Source organism: Notamacropus eugenii, chromosome 2, assembly GCF_028372415.1.
Source record: "Notamacropus eugenii isolate mMacEug1 chromosome 2, mMacEug1.pri_v2, whole genome shotgun sequence".
NCBI lineage: Eukaryota > Metazoa > Chordata > Mammalia > Diprotodontia > Macropodidae > Notamacropus > Notamacropus eugenii.
Window position 1 is genome coordinate 70,163,509 of NC_092873.1, and position 21,426 is coordinate 70,184,934.

General features: G+C 53.1%; 1 protein-coding gene across 3 annotated transcripts in view; it reads left to right on the forward strand.

Annotated features, from left to right (window-relative positions):
- ITGB2 (integrin subunit beta 2) overlaps positions 1 to 21,304 on the forward strand; it is a 33,269-nt gene extending 11,965 nt beyond the window's left edge. For 2 of the 3 annotated variants that reach the window (XM_072640838.1, XM_072640839.1), the window contains exons 2-16: positions 3,394 to 3,496; positions 4,098 to 4,186; positions 5,104 to 5,287; positions 6,101 to 6,271; positions 7,611 to 7,852; positions 9,305 to 9,460; positions 10,439 to 10,534; positions 11,817 to 11,906; positions 12,351 to 12,491; positions 13,875 to 14,062; positions 15,772 to 16,016; positions 17,229 to 17,448; positions 17,850 to 18,049; positions 18,306 to 18,472; positions 20,225 to 21,304. In XM_072640838.1, coding sequence (XP_072496939.1) covers positions 3,394 to 3,496; positions 4,098 to 4,186; positions 5,104 to 5,287; positions 6,101 to 6,271; positions 7,611 to 7,852; positions 9,305 to 9,460; positions 10,439 to 10,534; positions 11,817 to 11,906; positions 12,351 to 12,491; positions 13,875 to 14,062; positions 15,772 to 16,016; positions 17,229 to 17,448; positions 17,850 to 18,049; positions 18,306 to 18,472; positions 20,225 to 20,287 — 2,355 coding nt within the window. In that variant the 3' untranslated portion in view covers positions 20,288 to 21,304. Of the gene's footprint in view, positions 1 to 2,184; positions 2,625 to 3,393; positions 3,497 to 4,097; positions 4,187 to 5,103; positions 5,288 to 6,100; positions 6,272 to 7,610; positions 7,853 to 9,304; positions 9,461 to 10,438; positions 10,535 to 11,816; positions 11,907 to 12,350; positions 12,492 to 13,874; positions 14,063 to 15,771; positions 16,017 to 17,228; positions 17,449 to 17,849; positions 18,050 to 18,305; positions 18,473 to 20,224 lie in introns of those variants that run through there. The other variant, XM_072640840.1, reaches the window with a different exon arrangement.
- The last annotated feature ends 122 nt before the right edge of the window (positions 21,305 to 21,426 follow it).

Genomic DNA, 21,426 nt, shown 5'->3' on the forward strand with positions numbered 1-21,426 from the left:
CTTGTGGTACCATCAGGAGTATATTGGTGGATATGAAACCTTTCTGTCCAACCTCTTCAAGACAGCTGGCTAGTCATGGGGTCTCTGGGCCAAGGGAGATGGACACTTTAGTCATTTCTCTTATAGCATCATTCCAAATTGCTTTCTAGAATGGTTGACCCAGCACCTACTCCACCAACAATGCACCAGTGTGCTGGTCTTTGAGCTCACTTTTGTCATTTTCAGCATCTTGTTGGGTGTGAGAATTCTTGGGGGGTTCTTTTCTTAGTGATTTGGACCCTTCTTTCATAGGGCTGCGTGTGCTCTGCCTTTTTCTCTTAAGGCCTGGGGTGGGGGTGGGGGGTTGTTGATGACTTTTGAAAAGAGAGACTCATCATGAAATTGGAATAACTTCATCCTGAACAGATGGGTGGGAGAGGGCTGGATTCAAATCCTGCCTCTGACGGGAACTAGCTGAGCTGGTCCTCTGTCTGGTTAAATAGCCTATCTGGTTAAATGGTGCTGTGGTGTCCCAGCCATGGGATTTTGTGAGGCCCCAGGGAGACAGAGAGCTAGAGCCACTAAGTCCCACCCATTTTACAGATGAGGAAACTGAGGCACAGTACCTTACCCAAGGTCACACTGGCAATGAGGCGTGAACTGGGTCTTCCTCACCCCAAGTTCAGTACTCTGTGCGTGATGCCATCTTTGCTGGGAAGTCTGGTCATGTACGTTTGTTTGCATGTGTGCACATGTCCTGTCAGATCACAGGTCCAGCTGAGGCTTGTCACCTGTCCCCACTTAGCACTGGGGCACCTTACTAAGCATCCTTCCTGGCATCCTTGAGCCCAGAGCTCCCCTGCCTGCTCCCTGGACACAGATGACAGTAGGATTCCTGTTGGGCCACCATGAGGTTGGGGTAGGCAGTACCTCCTTTCTTCCAGGATGGGAGGTGGGAAGTAGAGCCGCAAACCAACAACAGGCATGATGCTTTTGTCTGGTCTTGGCCCATGCTGAGCCCCCTTTGGCCTTGCCCTGAAGGTCTGGGGTACAGGCAGGCAGAGGAGATGACTGCCTTCTGGCAAGATGGTTGGGAAAGATACTCTTTTGCCCCCACTGCCTGTCCTGGGCCCGTTGGCCTTGGGTGACAGCCACCCTGAGACACATCCTTTTCAGGCAGAAAGCTTTTCCTGTTTTCTGGAGAGCTCACATCAAATGTAGGTGCCATCAATCAATCAATCAATCAATCCATCAATCACAAAGCATTTTTAGGTACTTGCTGCTTGCTTGGGGGCTAGCTGACTGGGGGGCGGGAGGGAGGTGGCAACTGCTGGGGCAGTAACCAGGGAATGGCATGGAGGGAGAAGGCCCTGACTCATGAGCCTGGAACATGCCCTGATCCTCCCAGATGGGCTCTCTCTGGACTGCCTGAGTTTTCTTCTCCCCTTGGATCAGACGGTACAGTCCTTCCAGCTTCTGGGCCTATGATTGTGGAGAGAAAGTGGTCCAGGAGCCCCTGAATCCTGGTTCTTAGCATGCCTGATCAGCACACTGCTCCAGGCAAGGCCTCAATCTTGGGCTGCCTCTCCACTCCTGAGCAGAGGGGAAACCCTTGTAAGTGTCTGGTTGGTTGGAGGTCACTTTTGTTCCTCTCAGTAACTCCCAGGGCTAAACGCAGTCAGCCCAGCCCTAGCACCAGTTCTGACAGAAAGAGAGACCAGAGTGGGTGTGTGGATCACTTGGTAGAAAACCATCACCTACACCAGAAAACCACTCAGAGCAGATGTCACAGCTCCTCCTCCAAGGCCTGGGGCCAGGAAGCAGCCACAGGGCAGGCTGGGCTAAGCTGGGATTCTAGCAACTGAACCAAGGAGACCCATGGTCAGCTTACCTTCCTGTACCTCATGCCCAGCTCAGAGACAGGCCTGCATGCCAAGGGTGACCCAGAAGAAGACTTTGGGGGCAAAGCCAAGAATCATCTCCAAGCAAGATGGTGAACTCCAGGAACTTCCCTTCCCCCTCCCCTGCTGACTTTGGCTCTTCCCTTACCCCATTCTCATTCTCCTGGGTGCGCTTAGTTCCCAGTCAGACAGTCACTGAGGTGTTGGCAGATCAGTCATGGTGAAGAGATGAGGGATAAGGTCTAAAGAAGGGGGCCCACTTTGGGTATAATGGTTAAAGAAAGCAGAGCTTTCCTTGCTCTGGCCCTAGCCTCTGCTGGGCTCCAGGAGTGTTCCCCTGGGGTAGCCCTGCCCATACTTGTGCCAAACAGGTAACCTCCATAAACCACAGTGGCTTCTGGGTAATAGCGGGGGCAACTTTGGGGACAACACTCCTGTGCAACCTTCCTTGCTGGGGGCTTCCCCCATCCAGGCAGACTCAGCATGGCCTGGAGCACCTATTCTGAGACCTTCCCTCCATCCCATCCTGGCCTCTTCCTACTCAGAAGCCTCTTGGCTTCTTTGGGAATCAGTTGGAAACAGAGGAAACCACTGAGGTTGCATCTCCATGGAATCCTGCATCAGCCCTCTTTCCTATGGGTAGGACTTCCTTTCCTCTTGACAGGGACTTTCCTGGTCCCTCAGCTGCCACAGAAGCTCCTTCTCTTCTCCCTCAGCTTGGGCTTGGCTACCCAGCTGAATCAAGTATTACCAGTGCCATTAATTCAAAGCTAATTTTGCTTGGGATTGCTCAGGACATTTGAAATTTATTCAGCATAAAATACGTGATAGGACTAATTAATATGATATTATATAAAAACACTAGAGTTTTTGAAATTGAGGGAAAGGTCAGTCTGTGTCAGAAACATTTGTGGATGAGATTATTTTAAGGGGAGTGCACTTTGATTATCTTCAGGTACAAAAAGCAGACATAGAAGTCAAGTCTTAGGAATGTCCACCCATTTGGGGGGTGAGCTGGTATTGGCAGTGAGGCCATCTGGGATTTTTTTTCCTGATCATTCTGTCTTCTACTTTCTTTGCCATCTTGAAACTCAGTCCATCGGAGGCTTCTTGCCACTCCAGCTTGGACTTCCTCTCTGGGGCATGCTTCTCCCAGGCCAGTTCTCATAGTCACCTCTCCTTTTCTGCTGTCATTTCTGGTTCCTTACATCCCACCTCAAGATGTGAGGGGCTGCTGCGAGTCCCCAAGGTGTGGATCTCCTTTCCTCACAAAGGAGAATAAGTCATTATAGAAACTGGCAGGTCTCCCCCATTTTCTGTCCAGTTTGGGGCATCTTAATGTCATCTTCCAGTGCTCATGACCCTGAATCACATGCCCTCGTTATGGTGGCATTACAGTGTTTCTTCCAAAATATAATTGTGTGAGTAAATACGAACTCCCCTTCTCTTCTTGATGGGGCCTGAACCTGCTGTTTCCCTGCCAACGGCTCCCACGCTTTTGCCTCCCTGCCAGGCTCGCCCAAAGTTGCCAGGGGCTAGGCCCCCAGTCTCAGAGGTGATGTCTTGCTACAACTTCCTGGTCATCGCCCTGGTGGGGCTGCTGATTCCACCATCAGGTGAGTTCCACTGGCCTTTCTTTTATCTCCTGCTTTGAGCTGTGAAGAATCCTCACAGAGAGGGACTGACAGTCACAGAACCTGAGCAGATTAGTGCAGCAGAGGAGAGCTTAGTGATCGTCTAGTTTATTCCCTCATATTACAGGCTGGGAAACTGAGGACCAGAGGGGTTCCATTCAACTCAACACACATTGATTTGATTTCATTGTTTTTAATTAGCAAAAACCTATTTTTTCTTCTTCTCCCCTAAAACAAAAAGAAAAACCAAAACCTTTGTAACCACCAATACAAAGGAATCATCAAGTCAGATTCCCAGAATGACCCAGAAATGGGAGTGTTGGAGAAAGCTCCCCTCTATGCTCCCAGGGATAGGGTCCTTATGGGGGGTGAGGGGGAAGGGGAAGGCCCAGGCCTAGGCTCTTGGGCTCCAGGTTTAGGTTGGTTGGGTTAGGGTGATTACATCGATGGCCCCAGGAGCAGCTTCAACCTTTCTGACCCAGACCCACCTGGGGGATGGGAGAAGAGAGGATGAGGGCAGGTGGACAGGTTGGGGCTAGATGGAAAAGTCTCTTCAGTTTGAATGACTTGTTCTCTGTTCCAGTTCTTTCCCAGGAATGTCCCAAGTACAAAGTCAACACCTGCCAGGAGTGCATCAAGTTAGCTCCAGGCTGTGCCTGGTGTAAGAAGCTGGTAAGACATCATTCTGGCAGCACTAAAAATAGCAAGAAGGGGAGGGAGCCCAAGACTTGTCCTGCCTTCAGCTTTCTCTGCTGACCCCACTGTTTCTGGGCTTGTGAGGGCCTACACAGGTCCGAGGCCCTCTGCCTTCTGGGTCAGGTCCTCACGGGCTGTGGCCAGAGACATCCTCAGCCTAAGGACCGGAAACTTTTGCTGTGATCAGTGAGAAAGATTTCAAATAATCCCACTTAGAGGTGATAAGCCTTAAAAAGCTGCCCTCTGAAGTGGAGTCATGGAACATGCCAGGCAGGCCTGCTATGGATCAAGGAGGCTGAGCCAGGAAGTCTTGAGACTGCCTGGCAGAACCCCAGCTAGTGGTGGGTTTGACCAGCAAAGGAGACAGAAGTGAAAGGGAAAGTTCAGTTTCCAAGTTGGAGATAAATATGAAGGAAAACCACCCCAGTGTTTAGACCAGTGGACATCCTCCTTTCTCCTGTTCATGAGGAATTTTGGTAAGGAAACAAAGAAAAGCCTGGACACAGAGAGCCAGTCTTAGACACAGAGGGGTCAGTCTTGGACACAGAGGGCTAGCCTTGGATGCAGTGGACCAGTCTGGGACACAGAGGGCCAGCCTTGGACAAAACAGGCCAACCTCAAATGTTTCAGCGTGGCCCCTGTCCCAGGCTTTAGGATGGCTCTGTGCCCTCATCTTACCCCAGACCCAGGCCCCTGAGTTCCAAGTTTTGTTTGGTTGGTTGGTTTTGGGGGGGGGGCGTGGTTGGGCCAGCTAATAATGACCCCACTACCTTGTACCAGTCACTGGGGTCCCAGGTCACATCCAGGACAGAGTTCTTCCTTTCAGCTGGGCTCAGCTGCTGGTATCCCTCTCTTTTTGTCCCTCTCATCTTTTCCTTGGTTCCTTTCTCCAGAATTTTGCTGAAAGAGGCGAGCCTGATTCAATTCGCTGTGACACCAAACAGCAGCTCCTACAGAAGGACTGCCAGGAGAGTGACATCGTGGATCCCCACAGCATGGTCAGCTCAATGTCTGACCCACCTGGTGCCAAGAGATCCCAGCTGACACCTCAGAACGTCCAACTCCGGCTACGGCCAGGTGGGGTTTGGGCTGCTGCTATGGGGGGGCTTTCAGCAGATGTCTCCAAGGATCCTCCCAGACCCTGAGCAGGCCAGGCCATGGGGCAGAAGGGACCAAGTTCCTGATCACCCCCAGTGACCAAGGACCATGTCCTATCCAAATGCCAAATCTCCCCTAGGGCTGGCACTCAGTAGGCACTGAAGAAAAGTTGAAGGATCAGGGGGCTAGAGGTAGGTAGGGCCTCAGAAACCCCCTAGTCCAGCCCCTCATTGTACAGATGAGGAAACTGAGGCCCAGAGAAGAGAAAAGATTGACCCAAGGTTCCCCAACCCTAACCCTTTTTTGCCTCCAGATTCCAGGCTCTTAGGAAGAGAGGGAAAGAGTGAGTCAGCTCCGTGCTTGGCACATAGTAGGTGTTTAAGAACTCTTTATTGACAGACTGACTCTTCAGACTCAGTAACTTCTGAACGAAGGTGGTTCACCCTTCTGTGGCTTATCTGAGACTTGGAAGACAAGGTCCTGTGTTCCCATACTCCTCACCCTGTGTGATTCAGTCCTGGCTGCTGCCAGCATGGTACAGGCCCAGAGAAGGGGGAAAAGAAGTCTTTCTCCATGGCTGCCAGCATGTATGTGACAAGCTGATCTGAGGAAGCTGAGGGCAGGTCCCGAGACAGGCCCCCTCAGCAAAGTGGCCGTGTTCATGTGTAGAGGACCGCCCAGTGCATGGGAGCTGTGGAGAGTAGCGGCAGCCAGGCTTCCCAGGCAGCTGTATGAGGATCATCCTCCGAGGAGTCCTGGTACCACCAATCCCTGTCTTGTCTTCCCTGGCAGGTCAGACGGCAATGTTCAACCTCACCTTCAAACGGGCCAAGGGCTACCCCATCGACCTGTACTACCTCATGGACCTGTCCTATTCTATGTACGATGACCTAATCAACGTGAAGAAGCTGGGAGGAGACCTCCTGAGGGCTCTGAATGAAATCACTGAATCTGGCCGCATAGGTACTTGTGTGCCCAGGGCAGGCAGAGGAGCTGGGGCTCCAGCTGGGCTCAGGGACTTGGGGGGAGGCCCTGTCCTCCCAGTGGCTGCTGGTTTGATCTGTTCCTGCCACCTGTGGCTCTCACCTCTGCTGGCCGCTGTGGACCCAGAGTGTTAGGACACAGAGCCCTGGCCCCAGATTTCCAGGAGCATTCTGGGTTCAGAGATTTTGAGCTAAAAAGGATGCTAAAAGAGGGCAAGTCCCTCCACCTCATTTTATAGATGAGGAAACTGAGACATAGAGGGGTGACATGGCTTGACCAGGGTCACGTAGAAGGGGAATTTGAACCCAGGGCCATCTTCCTCTGGAGGTCCCAGCTGGCTCAGATCTCTCCTCCCTCTTGGAGGGGTTTTTTGCCTTCCCTTCTGGGGATCTCCCAGTCTTCCAGGCTCGGGCCATGCCAGAACCACAGGTGAGACTGAGCTCCTGACTGGACTCCAGGCCTCTGAGGACAGGAAGGCCCGAGGGCACTTGCTTCTCTGCCCTTCCTGTCCCTGGCCTGCCCCCTGTGAATGGCAGCCTGAACTGAAGCCTCTGGAGTGGGGATAGATGCCAAGGCCAGGGTGGCCATTTATGAATAACCTTTGATAGGACTTCACTGTCCATACATGTATGCATAGTTCACTGACTCCGGGAACTCCTCAGTGAAGACACTCCCTTTACAGGTGCTAGCTACCTCTACCAACCCAAGGGCATGGAGGTCTGCCCTCCAGGCAGAGGGTACTGGGTCTACCTTCCAGCCTGAAGGCATGGGGGTCCATCCTCCAGCCCGAGGGTCTTTCTCCAGAGCCAAGCTCCCTGAGCCTGATCTTTGGTTAGGCTTTAGAAACCACATCCCAATGGAACTGGTCTTTGGCCCCCTGCGGGCCTCACCAGTCTGACTGCTAAAGAAGCTGAGGTCCCCTGAGGGCCTCACCAGCCTGACTGCCAAAGGGGCTGAGGACCCCAAAGGGCCAGCTCCCTCTCTCAGTCGTGAGCTTGTGTCCAATGGCCCATCCTTGGCCAGGCCTCTTCCCAATCCTGCAGTCTTAGAACTGAGAGCCTCCTTTTAGGCCTGGTCATGTGCCGCCTCCTCCATGAAGCCTTTCCTGATTCTCCTCAGATGATTCTGTGTGCACATTATATGGGGCTGGTAAAATGTAGGTTCCTCTGTGCAGGGCCAGCCTGGCCCTGGCCCAGGTCCCTGTAAGCTGCAGGAAGCTAGCTGTGCCCAGGATCGGGCCGCCCCTCCTGGGGAACCATGCATCCCTGTGGGGTTGGACTAGCATCCAGTTGGCCTCACTGCTCTGGTTCCCCCACAGGGTTTGGCTCCTTTGTGGACAAGACGGTGCTGCCCTTCGTCAACACCCACCCTGAGAAGCTGAAACACCCATGCCCAACCAAGGACACCCAGTGCCAGCCTCCCTTTGCCTTCAAGCATGTGTTGAAGCTCACAGATAACTCCAATCAGTTTCAGAGTGAGGTGGGCAAACAGCTCATTTCTGGAAACCTGGATGCCCCCGAGGGGGGCCTGGATGCCATGATGCAGGTGGCTGTTTGCCAGGTAAAATAAGCACGGGGTCTGGCTCACCTCAACCACCCCTCCCCGTGCTCATGGGCTTTGGGCGGCAGGGGTCAAGCATGGGCCCTAGAAACACCACTGCTGCCATCGAATCCCCACCAGGAGGGTGAGCAAGAGGAGCAGCCATGAAGAGCAGAGGTCCCTCATGTGCCTGGGTGTAAGCAAAGGCTTCTGTCAGGAGAGACAAGCAATGGAGGGAGAGGGGGTTGCTCAGCCTGGGCAGGCTTGGCTGGGTGTCTATGCCAGTGCCCAAGAGTGAGGTATGGACTGCTCAGAAAGGACTAGAGCATGTCTGCTCCCATCCCATTTCACAAAGGAGGCTTGTGGCCCAAGTGACTCCCCAGGTCACACAGGAAGGACGTTGAGTCTGGCTCCCTAGCAGTTGAATGCCTCAAACCCAAGACCCTCCCTCTCCGTGCCTCACTTATGAGGGAGGGGCACCATGCCTGTCTCCCCATCTCCCCTGGCAGCCCCTGGCTGCCTCTCCCCATCCTGCTACTCTGAGGGATGGCAAAGGTTCTTGTATTGTCTATGCCCTACCCTGTACTGGCGTCCCCTCCCCAGATATCATGGGCTCCCTCATCTCCAGCGCCCTGTGCCCTCGGGCCACATACCACCCCAGGTTAAGAAGCAATTCTCTGACATGACACTGAGCTCTGGGTCTCCTGCTGTCAGCCCACAAAAGCACACTGGCCCATCAGAAGATCAACCAGTCGGGGATTCCCAGGCACCATGGCTGGTGGCCTTCCCTCCCTCCATCACCCACTTTTCTCACATGTCATCCCCAGCTCTGTGTCTCCCTCTTCTCCCTGTCACCTCTGTCCCTAGCTCTGTGTCCCCTTCTTCTCCCTGTTGCCTCTTCCTGTCCAACCTTGGGGCTCACATGGGCTCTCCACAAGTGCTCACACCTGTGGACCAGAGGTGGGCACGGCCCCTCCCTTTCCAGAACGTGCAGGTCAGAGGGCTCTCAGGCATGTCCCCAGTGCCTCCTGGCGAGGCAGAGCCCCTGCATCCCTGTCTCAGGAGTCCTGCCAACAGTGCTGCATGTGCATAATGCATAAGGTGCATTCTACCATCAGTTTCCATCTCCTTCCCTACCTGGGCTTTCAGTCAATAAGGATTTATGAAGCACCTACTTTGCGCCAGACACTATAATAAGCACCAGGGATACGAAGAGAGGCAAAAGATGCCCCTGCCCCAGAGGAGCTTCCAGTCTCATGGGGGCGGCAACAATGGGCCGAGAAGCTAGGGAGGGACAGGAAGCACCTTGGCTGCTGAAGGGGAAATGAGACAAGGTGTGTGTGGCAGACTAGAGCCACTGGATGCCCACACTGGCTTGGGACTGGACCATCAGTTGGCCCCTTGGGGCTAGCTGGTCAGGTAGCAAAAATGCCCTGAGTGTCCCTCTGGAAATCATGGCCTTGCACTTTTCAGGATGAAATTGGTTGGCGCAATGTGACTCGTCTGCTGGTGTACACAACGGATGATGGCTTCCACTTTGCGGGAGATGGGAAACTTGGTGCCATCCTCACCCCAAATGATGGTCTCTGTCACTTGAAGAACAACATGTATGAAGACAGCAACAAGTTTGTAAGTGCCTTGGAAGACCCCCTCCTCTGAGGGGCTGCTGGACCACACTGAGGCCAGCACAAGTGACATTCAGGGCGCCATCTTGAAACATGGCCCTAAAAGAGGAAAGGGTGGAGCGCAGACTAGGACTAGACTAGAATGGATCCGTTTTCTGGAGCTCTGGGCCTTGACCTGTCTAGCTGAGAAAGGGGTACCCAGACATAGAGTCTTGAGGCAAGAGCCAGAGGACAGAGAGGAAACCAGCTGTTGACCCCAGGGTCCTTGGGAAGCCTATGATAGAGATCCTCTCAGAATCACAGGGTTTTTACATTCTTAATTTAAGGAAATGCCAAATTTCAGTTAGAGGTTAACAAAAATGGAGTTGTGAGTCTTGTTCATCACCACTGCGACAAAAGCAGAAGAGGTCTTGTGCCCACAGGTGTGTCAATGTTTATTTGCCCAGTAATGGAGGTGTGGGCCCTTGCCCTCCGGTTTGAGTTCTGCCTCTGATTCTATGGTGGGGTGACCCTGGGCAGGTCAGGTCACCTCCCAGTGTCCCAGGCAGCTTCTGAAGGGAACCCACAATGGTGCAAGGAGCAGGTCACGCACAGGGAACCATCGGGAGGGGAGGCTAAGGAGCTCCTGGGCTCAGGGAGTATCTGTGGGGTGCAAAGATCAAAACATTCAAGGCCATGGCCAAGTCACCACAGTCTGGCATCCCCTGGGAGAAGGCTGAGGGCTGAGGGTCTGGGCCGGCAACAGACAAACTGACTGCTCACTGCATTCTTGCCCCCTCCTCCTCTTGCTTTGTCTCCTCTCTTGTCTCTTTTCCCTTCTCTCTCTTGCTCTCTCTTGCTCTCTATTTCTCTCTCTCCCCTCTCCCTCTTCTCTTTCTATCTCCTCTCTTGTCTCTTTTCCCTTCTCTCTCTGTCTCTCTCTTTCTCTCTCTCTGTTGCTCTCTGTCTCTCTTCCTCTCTCCCTCTTTCCTCCCCTCTCTAGGACTATCCCTCTGTGGGGCAGCTGGCACAGAAACTGGCTGAGAACAACATCCAGCCCATCTTTGCTGTGACCAAAAAAATGGTCTCTACGTATGAAGTAAGTGGGCAGGGAGGGGCCGGAATTAGGAAGACCTGGGTCCATGTCCTGTCTCAGACTCCCAGGCGAGTCGCTTGGCCTCCGTGTGCCTCATTTTCCTCCTCTGTGACACAGGGTGCTCATTCTAGCTCTCAGGGTTGTTGCAAAGAGAACCCCAAGTTCCCTGTGAATGTGGGCAGCCGCTGCTAAGATCACTTAACAGCGTCCCATTCTGTAGGCAACCCTTCAGGCAGGTCTTCCCCCATGCCCCAGGATCTGTCACAGGGCAAACAAAACCCTTCCCATCAACAACCTTTGGCCCCTGCCTTTCAACCCAGCAAAGATTGAAAATAGCTCAGTGTCTTAGCTAAGGGTGGGGGTTATATGTCTGAGAGAGGATGTGAGTGGAGTAAGTGCAAAGTGAGGGGTGTGAAGGGTGGGGCTGTGAGGGGAGGGGCTGCCAGCCACTGACCTTACAGTTTGGTTTTCTCTGGATGCTCCCCCCACCCCTGGAGGCCCTCAATGGGCAGGAGCTGGGCTCCCTTTCCCGGCAGGAGAGGTGCATCAAGGGTCAGAGTCTGGCTTGGACTTTAGAATCCTAAAACTGAGCATCCTCTGAGACCTGAGAGTTAGAGGGGCATGAACTGAGAACAGGAACCTCATTGTCTCACAGATGAGGCTAGTGAATATCTGAGGCAGGATATGAACTCAGGTCTCAAGCCCAGGACATCATGTCTATGCTGCCCCAGCCACTGCCTCTCACCCCAGCCCCATATTGTACAAATGAGGAGGCTGAGGTTCAGAGCGAGCCCCTTGCTGCACAAGAGCGTGTCCATAGGAGGGAGGAGAGGTCTGGATGTGCAGAGGATGCCAGAGCCTATTCCCCATTATTCCAGTTGGGGCCCCTGAAACTCAGGGGGATGGACTTGCCCCAGGACACAGGGTGGGACTCTGGGGCCCTTTCCAGCACGCTGTGGGGACAGGGAGCCTTCAGGAGGCAGCTCCTTCTACCAGCTGGGAGCTGGCAGAGAGCCCCAGAAATAGGGCTGGATAGGCATTTATGAAGCCTGTGCTGTGTGCCAGGAAGCAGGCATGGGCAGAATGACCTGCTCCAGCATATGGGTGCGTGACTCCTGGCCTTAGAGATGTTGCCCAACCAGACCAGGAGAATGTCCCTCAGCCAGTGCCTTGCCATCCCAAGATCCTGGGGTCTGGGGAGATATGGGCACTTGTATAGGGGGCAGAGGAGGCTGGGACATCACTGACTCCACCAGGGAGACACATTCTTTTCCTTCATTGGCAGAAACTCACAGAGATCATTCCCAAGTCAGCTGTTGGGGAGCTCTCCGATGACTCCAGCAATGTGGTCCACCTTATTAAGAATGCTTACAATGTAAGTCTGCCTGTGCCTGCTGTCATGGTGGCATTTAGGGTCAGATAGAACCGCGATGGGACAGCTTCCCTTTCTGTCCCCCAAAGCGTCACTATATAGGAACCAGCAAGGAAGGCTGCTTGGGAGCCCCACTCATGCCACTAGAGGTGACCAGGTGGCAGGCTAGCCATCTTTCATGGCCCTGCTCTCAAGTGAACAGTCCGGGCAGAAGTACAGGGCCAGGAATTCCCAGGAAATCCCTGGCTAGCAGAGAGTGACAGTGAGGGACACCTAGCAGGGGCCACCGTGGGCAGAGCCTGAAGGGTGAGGAGGGCTTCCACAGAAAATTAGATTTTAGGGGTGTGCATGGCCCCATTCCCTCACTGCCAGAGTGCAGGGCCCTGGGCCAGGGCACCGCAGACCAGCTGCTGCCTGTGCTGCAGATAATTCATTCTCTGCCCCTAGAAATTGTCCTCAAGAGTCTTTGTGGATCACAGTATCATCCCAGACACACTGAAAGTCACCTATGACTCCTTCTGCAGCAATGGCCAGTCAAAGATGGACCAGCCCAAAGGAGACTGTGACGGGGTCCAGATCAATGTGCCGGTAAGAAGGTCCCCATGTGTTACTGTCTCCTGTGTTCCTGGAGCATTGGCACCAAGGAAAATGCCACACCATCCTTGGGGCAGAGGGGAAGAGGAGACAGCTGTTCTCTTTGGACAGAGAGATAGACTGAGGCCCAGAGATACAGCAGGTGCAAAACTGGGGAAGTGAGGTCTCCTGGCCCTCTTGACTGTTGTATCTTGTTGATACATTTTCCTGCTTCCCCCACTCCCCACTGTGAGAATGATAAATCAACCTTTCTGGAGCCCCTTCTCACCCCAGTGCTGGGAATTTGCAGCTATTGCTATCCTCATGGTGCAGTTTGGGAGACTGAGGCAGATAGGTTCAGTGTCTTACCCAGATCCCAGGTCTTCTTGTCCCCAGGTCCAGCTCCATGCTGTGACCCTGCATGAGAATCTTGTCTATACCCCTATCATGGTCACTAGCTGAGGAGGGGGACCTCCCTCCCACTTATGGATAGGTCCAACCCGCAGGGCTTTCTCCTGACCTCAGGCCCAAGTCTGCCTCCAACCCTAACCCTAAATGGCTGGTTCTGCCCTCAGGCTCAGCAGGACAAGCTCCCTCTAGCCATTCGCCCCAGGCACCTGGCCTCTCTCTTCCCATTCCCTTCAGGCTTTTGGGCCTCTCACTGGGTTCTGAGTGGTTCTGAAATGGAAGAAGTCACTTCTTGTAGTTTGGAGCTCAGCTGTTTGCTAGTGTAGGCGAGGGGGAGCAGTCCTCCTCCAGGCAAGTGTGCACACCCTTCCCTTGTGCAGGGAAGCACCCTACCCCAGGGTTCTCCCATGCCTCACCTTTTGAGCCTCCTTTGAGCTTTGGGCATAGCTGCCTCCTGGCTGGCTGAGATTAGAGGGGGAGGGAAGGACACCAGCCCCAGTCCCTTGTTCCTTTCCATGTAAGAAGGAACCTGCAGTGAGCAGCACGTTTGTCACTAGGGTTGGGCTGGGGGAAGGGAGGAGGGAGAGAAACTAAAGGCTGGTTCATTTTAATTTACAAAAATGAACAAGGGAACTGGCCCCTACAGGGACTAAGGATCTGGTCCTCAGGTGGACAGAGGGTGTTTCCCCCCCTCCCCAGGGCACCTCCCGTGGCAACTCAGGCCAGGCCAGAAGAGCAGGCACCTGAATGACCAGAGGGCTGCCTTGGGCCAACTGGTACCACTGGGAAGCCTGAGAGGCTGAGCCTTCCCCTCCTTTTCTCCTGGATCCCCATCAGGGGTCTCTGGGATCCCCTGGCCCTGCCCCATCCTTCTATCCCTTGCTCCCCCATCTGTCCGTCTCTGGGCTCCCCTCTCCCTCTGCCCAACCCCATTCATCTGTCTCTGGGCTTGGGCCTAACCCTCCCTGCCTCAATTCCACTTTCTCTCAGATCACCTTCCAGGTGAAGGTGACGGCCAGCGAGTGCATCAAGGAGCATTCCTTCACAATCCGGGCACTGGGCTTCACAGACACAGTCACGGTGCAGGTGCTACCACTCTGCGAGTGCGACTGTGAGGGGCAGAGGCTGAACAGGCAGCATTGTGAGAACAAGGGCTTTGTGGAGTGCGGCATCTGCAGGTGAGGGGCTGGCTATGCACACAGACACAGCTGCACATGCCACACACAGACATTGAGACACATATATACTCACATGTGTGCAGACACACGTGCGTATGCATACACACTCATGCATATGTATGCATGTACACACACAAGCACATGTATACACATACATTTGCCATGCACATATATGATACATGCGTGGACATACATGTACAGTTGTACATACATAGGGTCTCATGACAGGGTGCACTGAGGCTAGAATTCCCATCCTCCTCCATTCTATTGATGAGAGATAGCAGGATCCTGCAGTCCTGGAGTGAAGTTTCCACACTGGAAGAGACCTTCAGGGTTGTCTGATAGCTTCTGTTGGCTTCCTGCAGTGATAGGGACCTCCTTACCATCACCATCCTAGTGTGGGGGCAGACCACTGTGCACCCATCACCCGTGTTTAAATTTGGGAGTCAGAGGCTCAGGCCTGGTCATTAACAGCTGTGGGACCTTGGGCCTTGGCCATAAAATAAAATGAGGAGGGTAAACTGATGGCCTCACAGGCCCTTTCCACCTCTGAATCTCAATGACTCTGCTGGGCCCCAGACCCAGAAAAGCTTCACCACAGCACAGTCACCATCCTGAGCTCTCAGTCTGATGTCATCCACAGATAGGTCTGATGCCAGGCAGGCATGAGAGAGGAGCTGGAGGATGAGGAGACATACAGGCAGAGGGGCAGAGAGACAGGCAGGCAGAAAGACAGACAGACAGAGAGAGACAGGCAGGCAGAAAAAGAGACAGGTAGATAGAGAGACAGGCAGGCAGAAAGATAGACAGACAGAGAGAGAGAGAGAGAGAGAGATAGACAGGCAGAGAGACAGATAGAGAGACATGCAGACAGACAGAGAGAGAGAGGTAGACAGGCAGAGAGACAGATAGAGAGACATGCAGACAGACAGAGAGAGAGAGAGGTAGACAGGCAGAGAGACAGGCAAACAGGCAGAGAGATGGGCAGAGAGACAGACAGGCAGACAAAGGGACAGGCAGAGAGACAGAGAGACAGGCAGGCAGAGAGACAGGCAGACAGAGAGACAAGTAGGCAGAGAGTGAGGGGATGAGGGAGAGAGCAGAGAGTACCTGACCACAGGTGATGAGCTTGTGAGCGCTGCTTCTTGGGGAGGGACCTCCTCAGGCCTCCTTCAGGTCCTGGTCTGAATAAAGGGAGATGGGAAGGGGAGGGACAGTGCCGCAGTAACAAGATCTTTGGTGGTGGATGCCTAGTCCCCTGGCCAGCCCTGGCCTTGTGCAGCAGAAGGCCTGAGAAAGAATGCCCCAATCCCAAGGAAGTGCTAAGGGTGTCCCGGCTTATGGATGACTCCTCACATTGAAGGGGGCAGCCCTGGAGCTGTCTTAAAGAAAATGGAGAGGACATTCCAGGCATAGGGATAGACAATAAGAAGCGTGGAGGTCAGAGATGGTGTTGGTGAGATGTGCAGGGCTTCTGCAGCCAGACAAAGGACTTCAGGAACATGGGAGGAGCTCCTGGGAAGGGCTTCTGGCATGCTCACCTTGTCACAGACAGGAAGGTCAGAGAGTGGGGACTAAGCTGCAAACTCTGACCCTGGTTCCCTGGCTGACCCAGTATGAGGCCCTGGATTCCAGGCAGCTACCCACAAAAGGGGCCAGATGTAGTGATGTCCATCCAGCCCCACAGTTGTGCCTTTCCCCTTCCCTAGGTGTGATCCAGGCCACATTGGCAAGACCTGTGAGTGCCAAACCCACGGCAAGAGCAGCCAGGACCTGGAGAAGAACTGCCGGAAGGACAACAGCTCGGTCCTGTGCTCTGGGCTGGGGGACTGCATCTGTGGCTTGTGCATCTGCCACATCAGCGACCTAACCAAAAAACACATCTATGGGAAATACTGTGAATGTGACGATGTCAACTGTGAGCGCTTTGAAAACTCTCCCTGTGGGGGCCCAGGTGAGGCTTTTGCTGGTCCATGTTTGGTGGTGTTGACCTGAAAGTCAGAGGCAAACAGGCCAGGTGATTGTTTCTTCCCTTAAGGCTAGCAGATGATGATCATGGAGCCAGAAGGAAGATTCTGACTGTCTGCTACAAGAATGACCAGGCTTAGATCTGTTTTAGGACAATCCTAGGAAGTCTGTGGCCCTCAGATTTATGGTCCCATATGTCTTTAACTATACCACGAGAAAGGAATTTTCTTAGCTGAATAAGTTGTAAATACAATTAGATGAGAAAGTTGACAAAGTGTCCATTGAAATGACGACCCAGGATACCTGTGTTTTCTTTACCATTAACATGCCTTAACATAGTATATGTCCACAAAATATTAAGACACGGAAAAAAATCCCATTATTCAAGATAGTGCCTCAGGTTAAGAGTCTCATAAAGAATGCTAAGTCAGCCCCATTTGGTCTTGTTAATATAGAAAGAGATATTCTCTGAGTTTACTCAGAGAACAAAGAGGTTGTTGGGTCCAGGCTCTTCTTCTGGTTGATTATTTAGGCTCTGGCCCTCATTAAAGTCCAGAAAGGTTATTTAATGCTTATCAGTAGACTTGATAGTGCTGGTAAGAGGAAACCAAACCGAACCCTTGACAAGATGTGAAGAGGGTTTCCCATGTGTTCATGGTGGGTTCTGAGCTGTCCCTAACACATGCAACGTGATATTATGTATCAAGGAGAGAGGAGTCCCAGGGGTTAAGATGTATTCATTTATTAGAGGCAGCCAAGAGGTGCAGTAGGTAGCACACTGGGCCTGGATTAAGATAGTCCTGAATTCAAATCCAGCCTCAGACATGGACTAGCTGGGCCGTACTGGGCAAGTGATTTAACCTGTCTGTCTCTGTTTCCTCATCTGTAAAACGGGAATAATAACAGCATTTACCTCCCAGAGTGGTTGTGAGGGGATCAAGTGAGAAAGTATCTGTAAAGCACTCAGCACATTGCCTGACACTTAGTAGGTGCTAGAGAGTGCTTGGTCCTTCCTTCCACCCTCCTTTTTTCCTTCCTTTCTTCCTGGGTCCTTGTTGTCAGCTCAGGCAGAATGAACAAGAGGTCTTCTGCACACAGTAGGTGCCACATACATGTTGATTTCTGCCCCTCCCCTTTTCTTTGGGAATTCTCCGAGTCCCTGGCTGAGGACACTGACAGGTGGCATCTCTGCTCACAGAACGGGGCACTTGTGACTGTGGGAAATGCAAGTGTAAGAACCCTTTCGAAGGGAGCGCGTGCCAGTGTACGAAATCTGTTGAGAGCTGCTTGAACGAGAACAGAGTGGAGTGTAGTGGCCGTGGCAAGTGTGAATGTAACCAGTGCAAGTGTGACTCTGGCTACCAGCTCCCGCACTGCCAGAGCTGCCCGGGCTGCTCCAAGCCCTGTGGCCACTACGTGTAAGTGAGGCAGCACCCCCCCCCCCCCCCCCCCCCCCCCCCCCCCCCCCCGCCCCGAGGATTCTGGGATGAGGCTGGTGTGGGCAGGCAGCCCCTGGGGATGCTTGGGGGCGGGGCCGGGGAATTTGCCCAGGGCTAGGCTGGGGCTTTTCTTATTCTGGCCTCTCTGGAGGTTTCTCCAGGGGGCCTCCTGCACAATTGGTCCACGTGGAGGAAACACAGTCCCACTCATTTCCACACTGACTCCTGAGCCTGAGGGTGGAATAGGGTGCATTCCTCTGTGGCCACCCACTGCCCCCTGCCCATCTCCAGCTCGAGGTGAAGTGTGCCCAGCTGCATCCCAGCCAGGCCAGTTTCACACTGCTAAGGCTGTGGTCAGACACCCATGTGCTTTTCTCTAGCTCGTGTGCTGAGTGCATGAAGTTCCAGACGGGCCCCTTTGCTAAGAACTGCAGCACTGCATGTTCCGGCCTGACGCAGGTCACATCTGGCCCCAAGGATTACTGCCGGGAGCAGGCTTCCGATGGCTGCTGGCTGACATTCTTCTTGAAACAACTGGATGGGCACGGAAAATACCAGATCTACATAGAGGAAGAGCGAGGCAAGGACCCAGGCGCCTGAGGTGGGGGTTGAGGAGGGGAACTAGGACTGCAGAGGAAGATCTGGAGAGCAGCTCTTGGAAGCACTTAGAGATGCTCTTATCCTGAGAAAATACTGGCCACGGTAGAAGGGATGGAACCAGTAATCCCCAAGAGAACAAGAAAGAGCCCTGGCATGGGAGATGGGAGAGGAGGGGGCGCTGGGGCCACTCTCTTGCAGTGTGCTCTGCCCTCACCTCTGGCACTTCTGATCTACAGAATGCGTAGCAGGGCCCAATGTTCCCGCCATCATTGGAGGCACTGTAGCTGGAGTGGTGCTCATCGGGGTGCTGCTACTGGCCATCTGGAAGGTCCTGACACACTTCAGTGACCTCCACGAATACAAGCGGTTTGAGAAGGAGAAGCTCAAGTCCCAATGGAACAATGTGAGTGCCCACCCTGTGCCCGCGGTCTGCCTTGTTCCATAGTCCACCCTGTCCTTGACTCTTAGCAGGAGCCTCAAAGATCAGATTGTAGACAGTGTTAGAGCCTTGGGCTTGGTGTACAGGGCTGTTCCTCAGGCAGCACCTGCTGTGTGCCAGGCCCCCACCTTGAGAGAGGGGCTGACAGGCTGCTGGGGGCCACAGCACCCACCAAAAGCACAGCAGTCTAAACAGGAAGAGAGCCCCAACGGGGAGATCCAGGCAGGCTTCCTTGGAGGAAGGGGCCCCTGAGTAGAGCCTGGAAGGAAAGACCAGGAGGGTGTTCCAGGCAGAGGACATAGCCCATACAAAGGTAGGGGGACCAGAGTGAAATGCCATGTTCAGAGAAGAGCAGGTTTGGCAGGTCAGAATGCAGTGTGGCAGTGTAGAGGTTGGATCATCAAGGGTCTTAAATGCCAGGAGCAGAGTTTCTGGTTATCCTAGCAGGAAAGTGCCCTGGGCTTCAAGAAAGAGGGTTTGGGTTGCTTCATAGCAAATGGAGAAGGTACAGACTGGGAGCAGGGTGACCGAGCAGCCAGATGGCCATTGACTACAGTGAAGAAGGCTATGTGATGCGTGGAAGGGAAGGGATAGGGTTGGAGACCAGATGGGGGGAGGGGGGTTCAGGAGAATTCCCTCTGCAGATGGGGCCCTGGGTGACTGAGAGAGTGCAGAAGTCCATATGAAGATGCCATACTGGTCAGACTGAGGCTGAGGTGCCCAGTCCGCCTGCCTGCCTCTCATGCCAAGAGTTCAAGAAGCAACTGTTGGGGCGTTAACAAGTTTGAGTTTTGTTCCTTAACCAAAATCTGCCTCCTCTCCCTCCCTCATTGGGAAGGAAAGAAAAAGAAAAGTTTGGTAACAGAGTCTTGGTTCAGGTAAACAAATGCCAACATTGGCCATGCCCACAAAGAATCTGTGTCTGTGCCCAGGAGAGGGGCAGCATACTCCAGCAGGTGCTAAGGAGAGCCAGTCCAGGCAGAACCGATATGCCCTGGATGTTGGCAAGGCAGAACTTTGGGCAGGGCATTTTAGCGGTGGCACAGGAGATGGGGCATGAGCCAGCAAAGCACCGGAGTGTATAGAGGCATCTGTCACCTGTCACCAAAGGGAGAGGAGTGAGCTGGGGCTGGGGACAGAGTAGTCGTCAGGACCAGATGCTGCAGAGTGACCAGGGAGACCAGAACCAAGCATTGAGCTGGTGAGATACTTGGTACCCTGTGAGAGTTTCAGCCTAATTCCAGGGTCAGAAGCCAGAGCGTAGGAAGGGAATGGAAAGTGAGTGGATAGAAGCCAAAGCTGACCACCAGTATTTGGCTATAGAGGAAGGAGAGGTCAAGGAGTGTAGGGCAGCACATGAAGAGACCTGGGCATGTTTGTAAGCAGGAGAGCCGTTGCTGTTGAATAAGAAGAGACTGCTCCCAAGAGGTGTTGAGTTGGGGGGGTGGTGTGTGGAGACATGGACAGGGGAAACCTCTGGGGATGAGAGCAGCTGGCACTCAGGGACAGGAGAAGAGGGTCCACCTTTGGTGCCAAACCCAGAAGAGAAGGAAAAAACCAGTCCAACAAAACTAGCCAACACATGGGGAAAAATTTGACATCATATACCCATGGTCTCCTTTCCTCTGGCTGGAAGGTGGGGAGAGAACAGTCTTCTCCAGCCTCCATGCCCAGCCCTAAACGTTTGTTCATTTTCTATACTGTTTGCCTTCCCAGGATAATCCCCTTTTCAAGAGTGCAACAACAACTGTTATGAATCCCAAGTTTGCCGAGAACTAGGTGGCCCCTGTTCCTGCTGAAAAGCTGCCAACAGCCCCCTCCACTCACCTTCTAACAACCATATCTGCCAAGGAGAGTCATCACTGGCCCTGCAGTGGACCCTGGGCTTTGGGCTTGGACCCTAGAAGGCACCTCTCCTAGCAGCCACCAAGGCCACGTCAGCTACACCTCTGTTGTTCAGACCCTCATAATATTCTGACCAGTGTGGGGACCTGCCCACTGTCTCCTGCAGATCCTACACTCACCAGGATTTTTTCCTGCCTTCCCTGAGAACTTGAGCACTGGGCTGGACAAGTCTGAAGGTGGACAAAATCACACTGAGTGTCCTGTTTGGTCAGGCCCCCCTGCCCAGGATTCCTAAATGCCGGCCTTGCCAACCAGATGAATGTTCTCTTTCCATATGTCTCTGGTTCAGCCCACATCTGATGGATATTTACTTTCTTTCTCCTACCAGCACTTAGAGTCTCTCTGTCTACCCTGGGATCTTCCATCTACCTCTTCCACTTGGCACCTACTCCTGACATTAAAGGGGATTTAAGCTGGTGTGGGGTTTGGAAATACGTGATAGAATGATGTAGAAGGTTAGGTTGTTGGTACTGAAAAATGGATAGATGTGTGGAAGGATGGATGGATGATGAATGGATGAGTGGGTAGATGGATGGACACATGGGCCTGAACCCAGAAGCCTGTAGGAACTGAAAAGGGTTGGTATGTGGGGGTGGGATGGGGGGGTACACACTCATCTACGGTCTCATTTTTGCATTGCCAGACTCCGTGATGTTCCTCTATTAGACATCTGTCATACTTCAGTAGGTTTCATAGGCAAGATTTGGCTAGCAATGATCCATGTCCTCTGGAGCTCCAAGTCTGGAATATGGCCCAGTGGTTTGGTAGCACATGCCAGCTGACAGGGTCCTCCCTTCTCCCCACAAAGCAGATCACCAAGCAAATACAAGGATACCCCAACAGTTCATTGTGGTTCTGTTTTTTAAAACCTTTATTAAAATGTCAACAGATTGATTAGTCTCTAATTTCTTCTTTCAAACAAAATCATATACCTTTGGGAGCAAAGTTTAAAGAAATGCCAAGTCCATGCCACTAAACACCACTGTTAAAGCCTGCCTAATCTGACCTCAGAT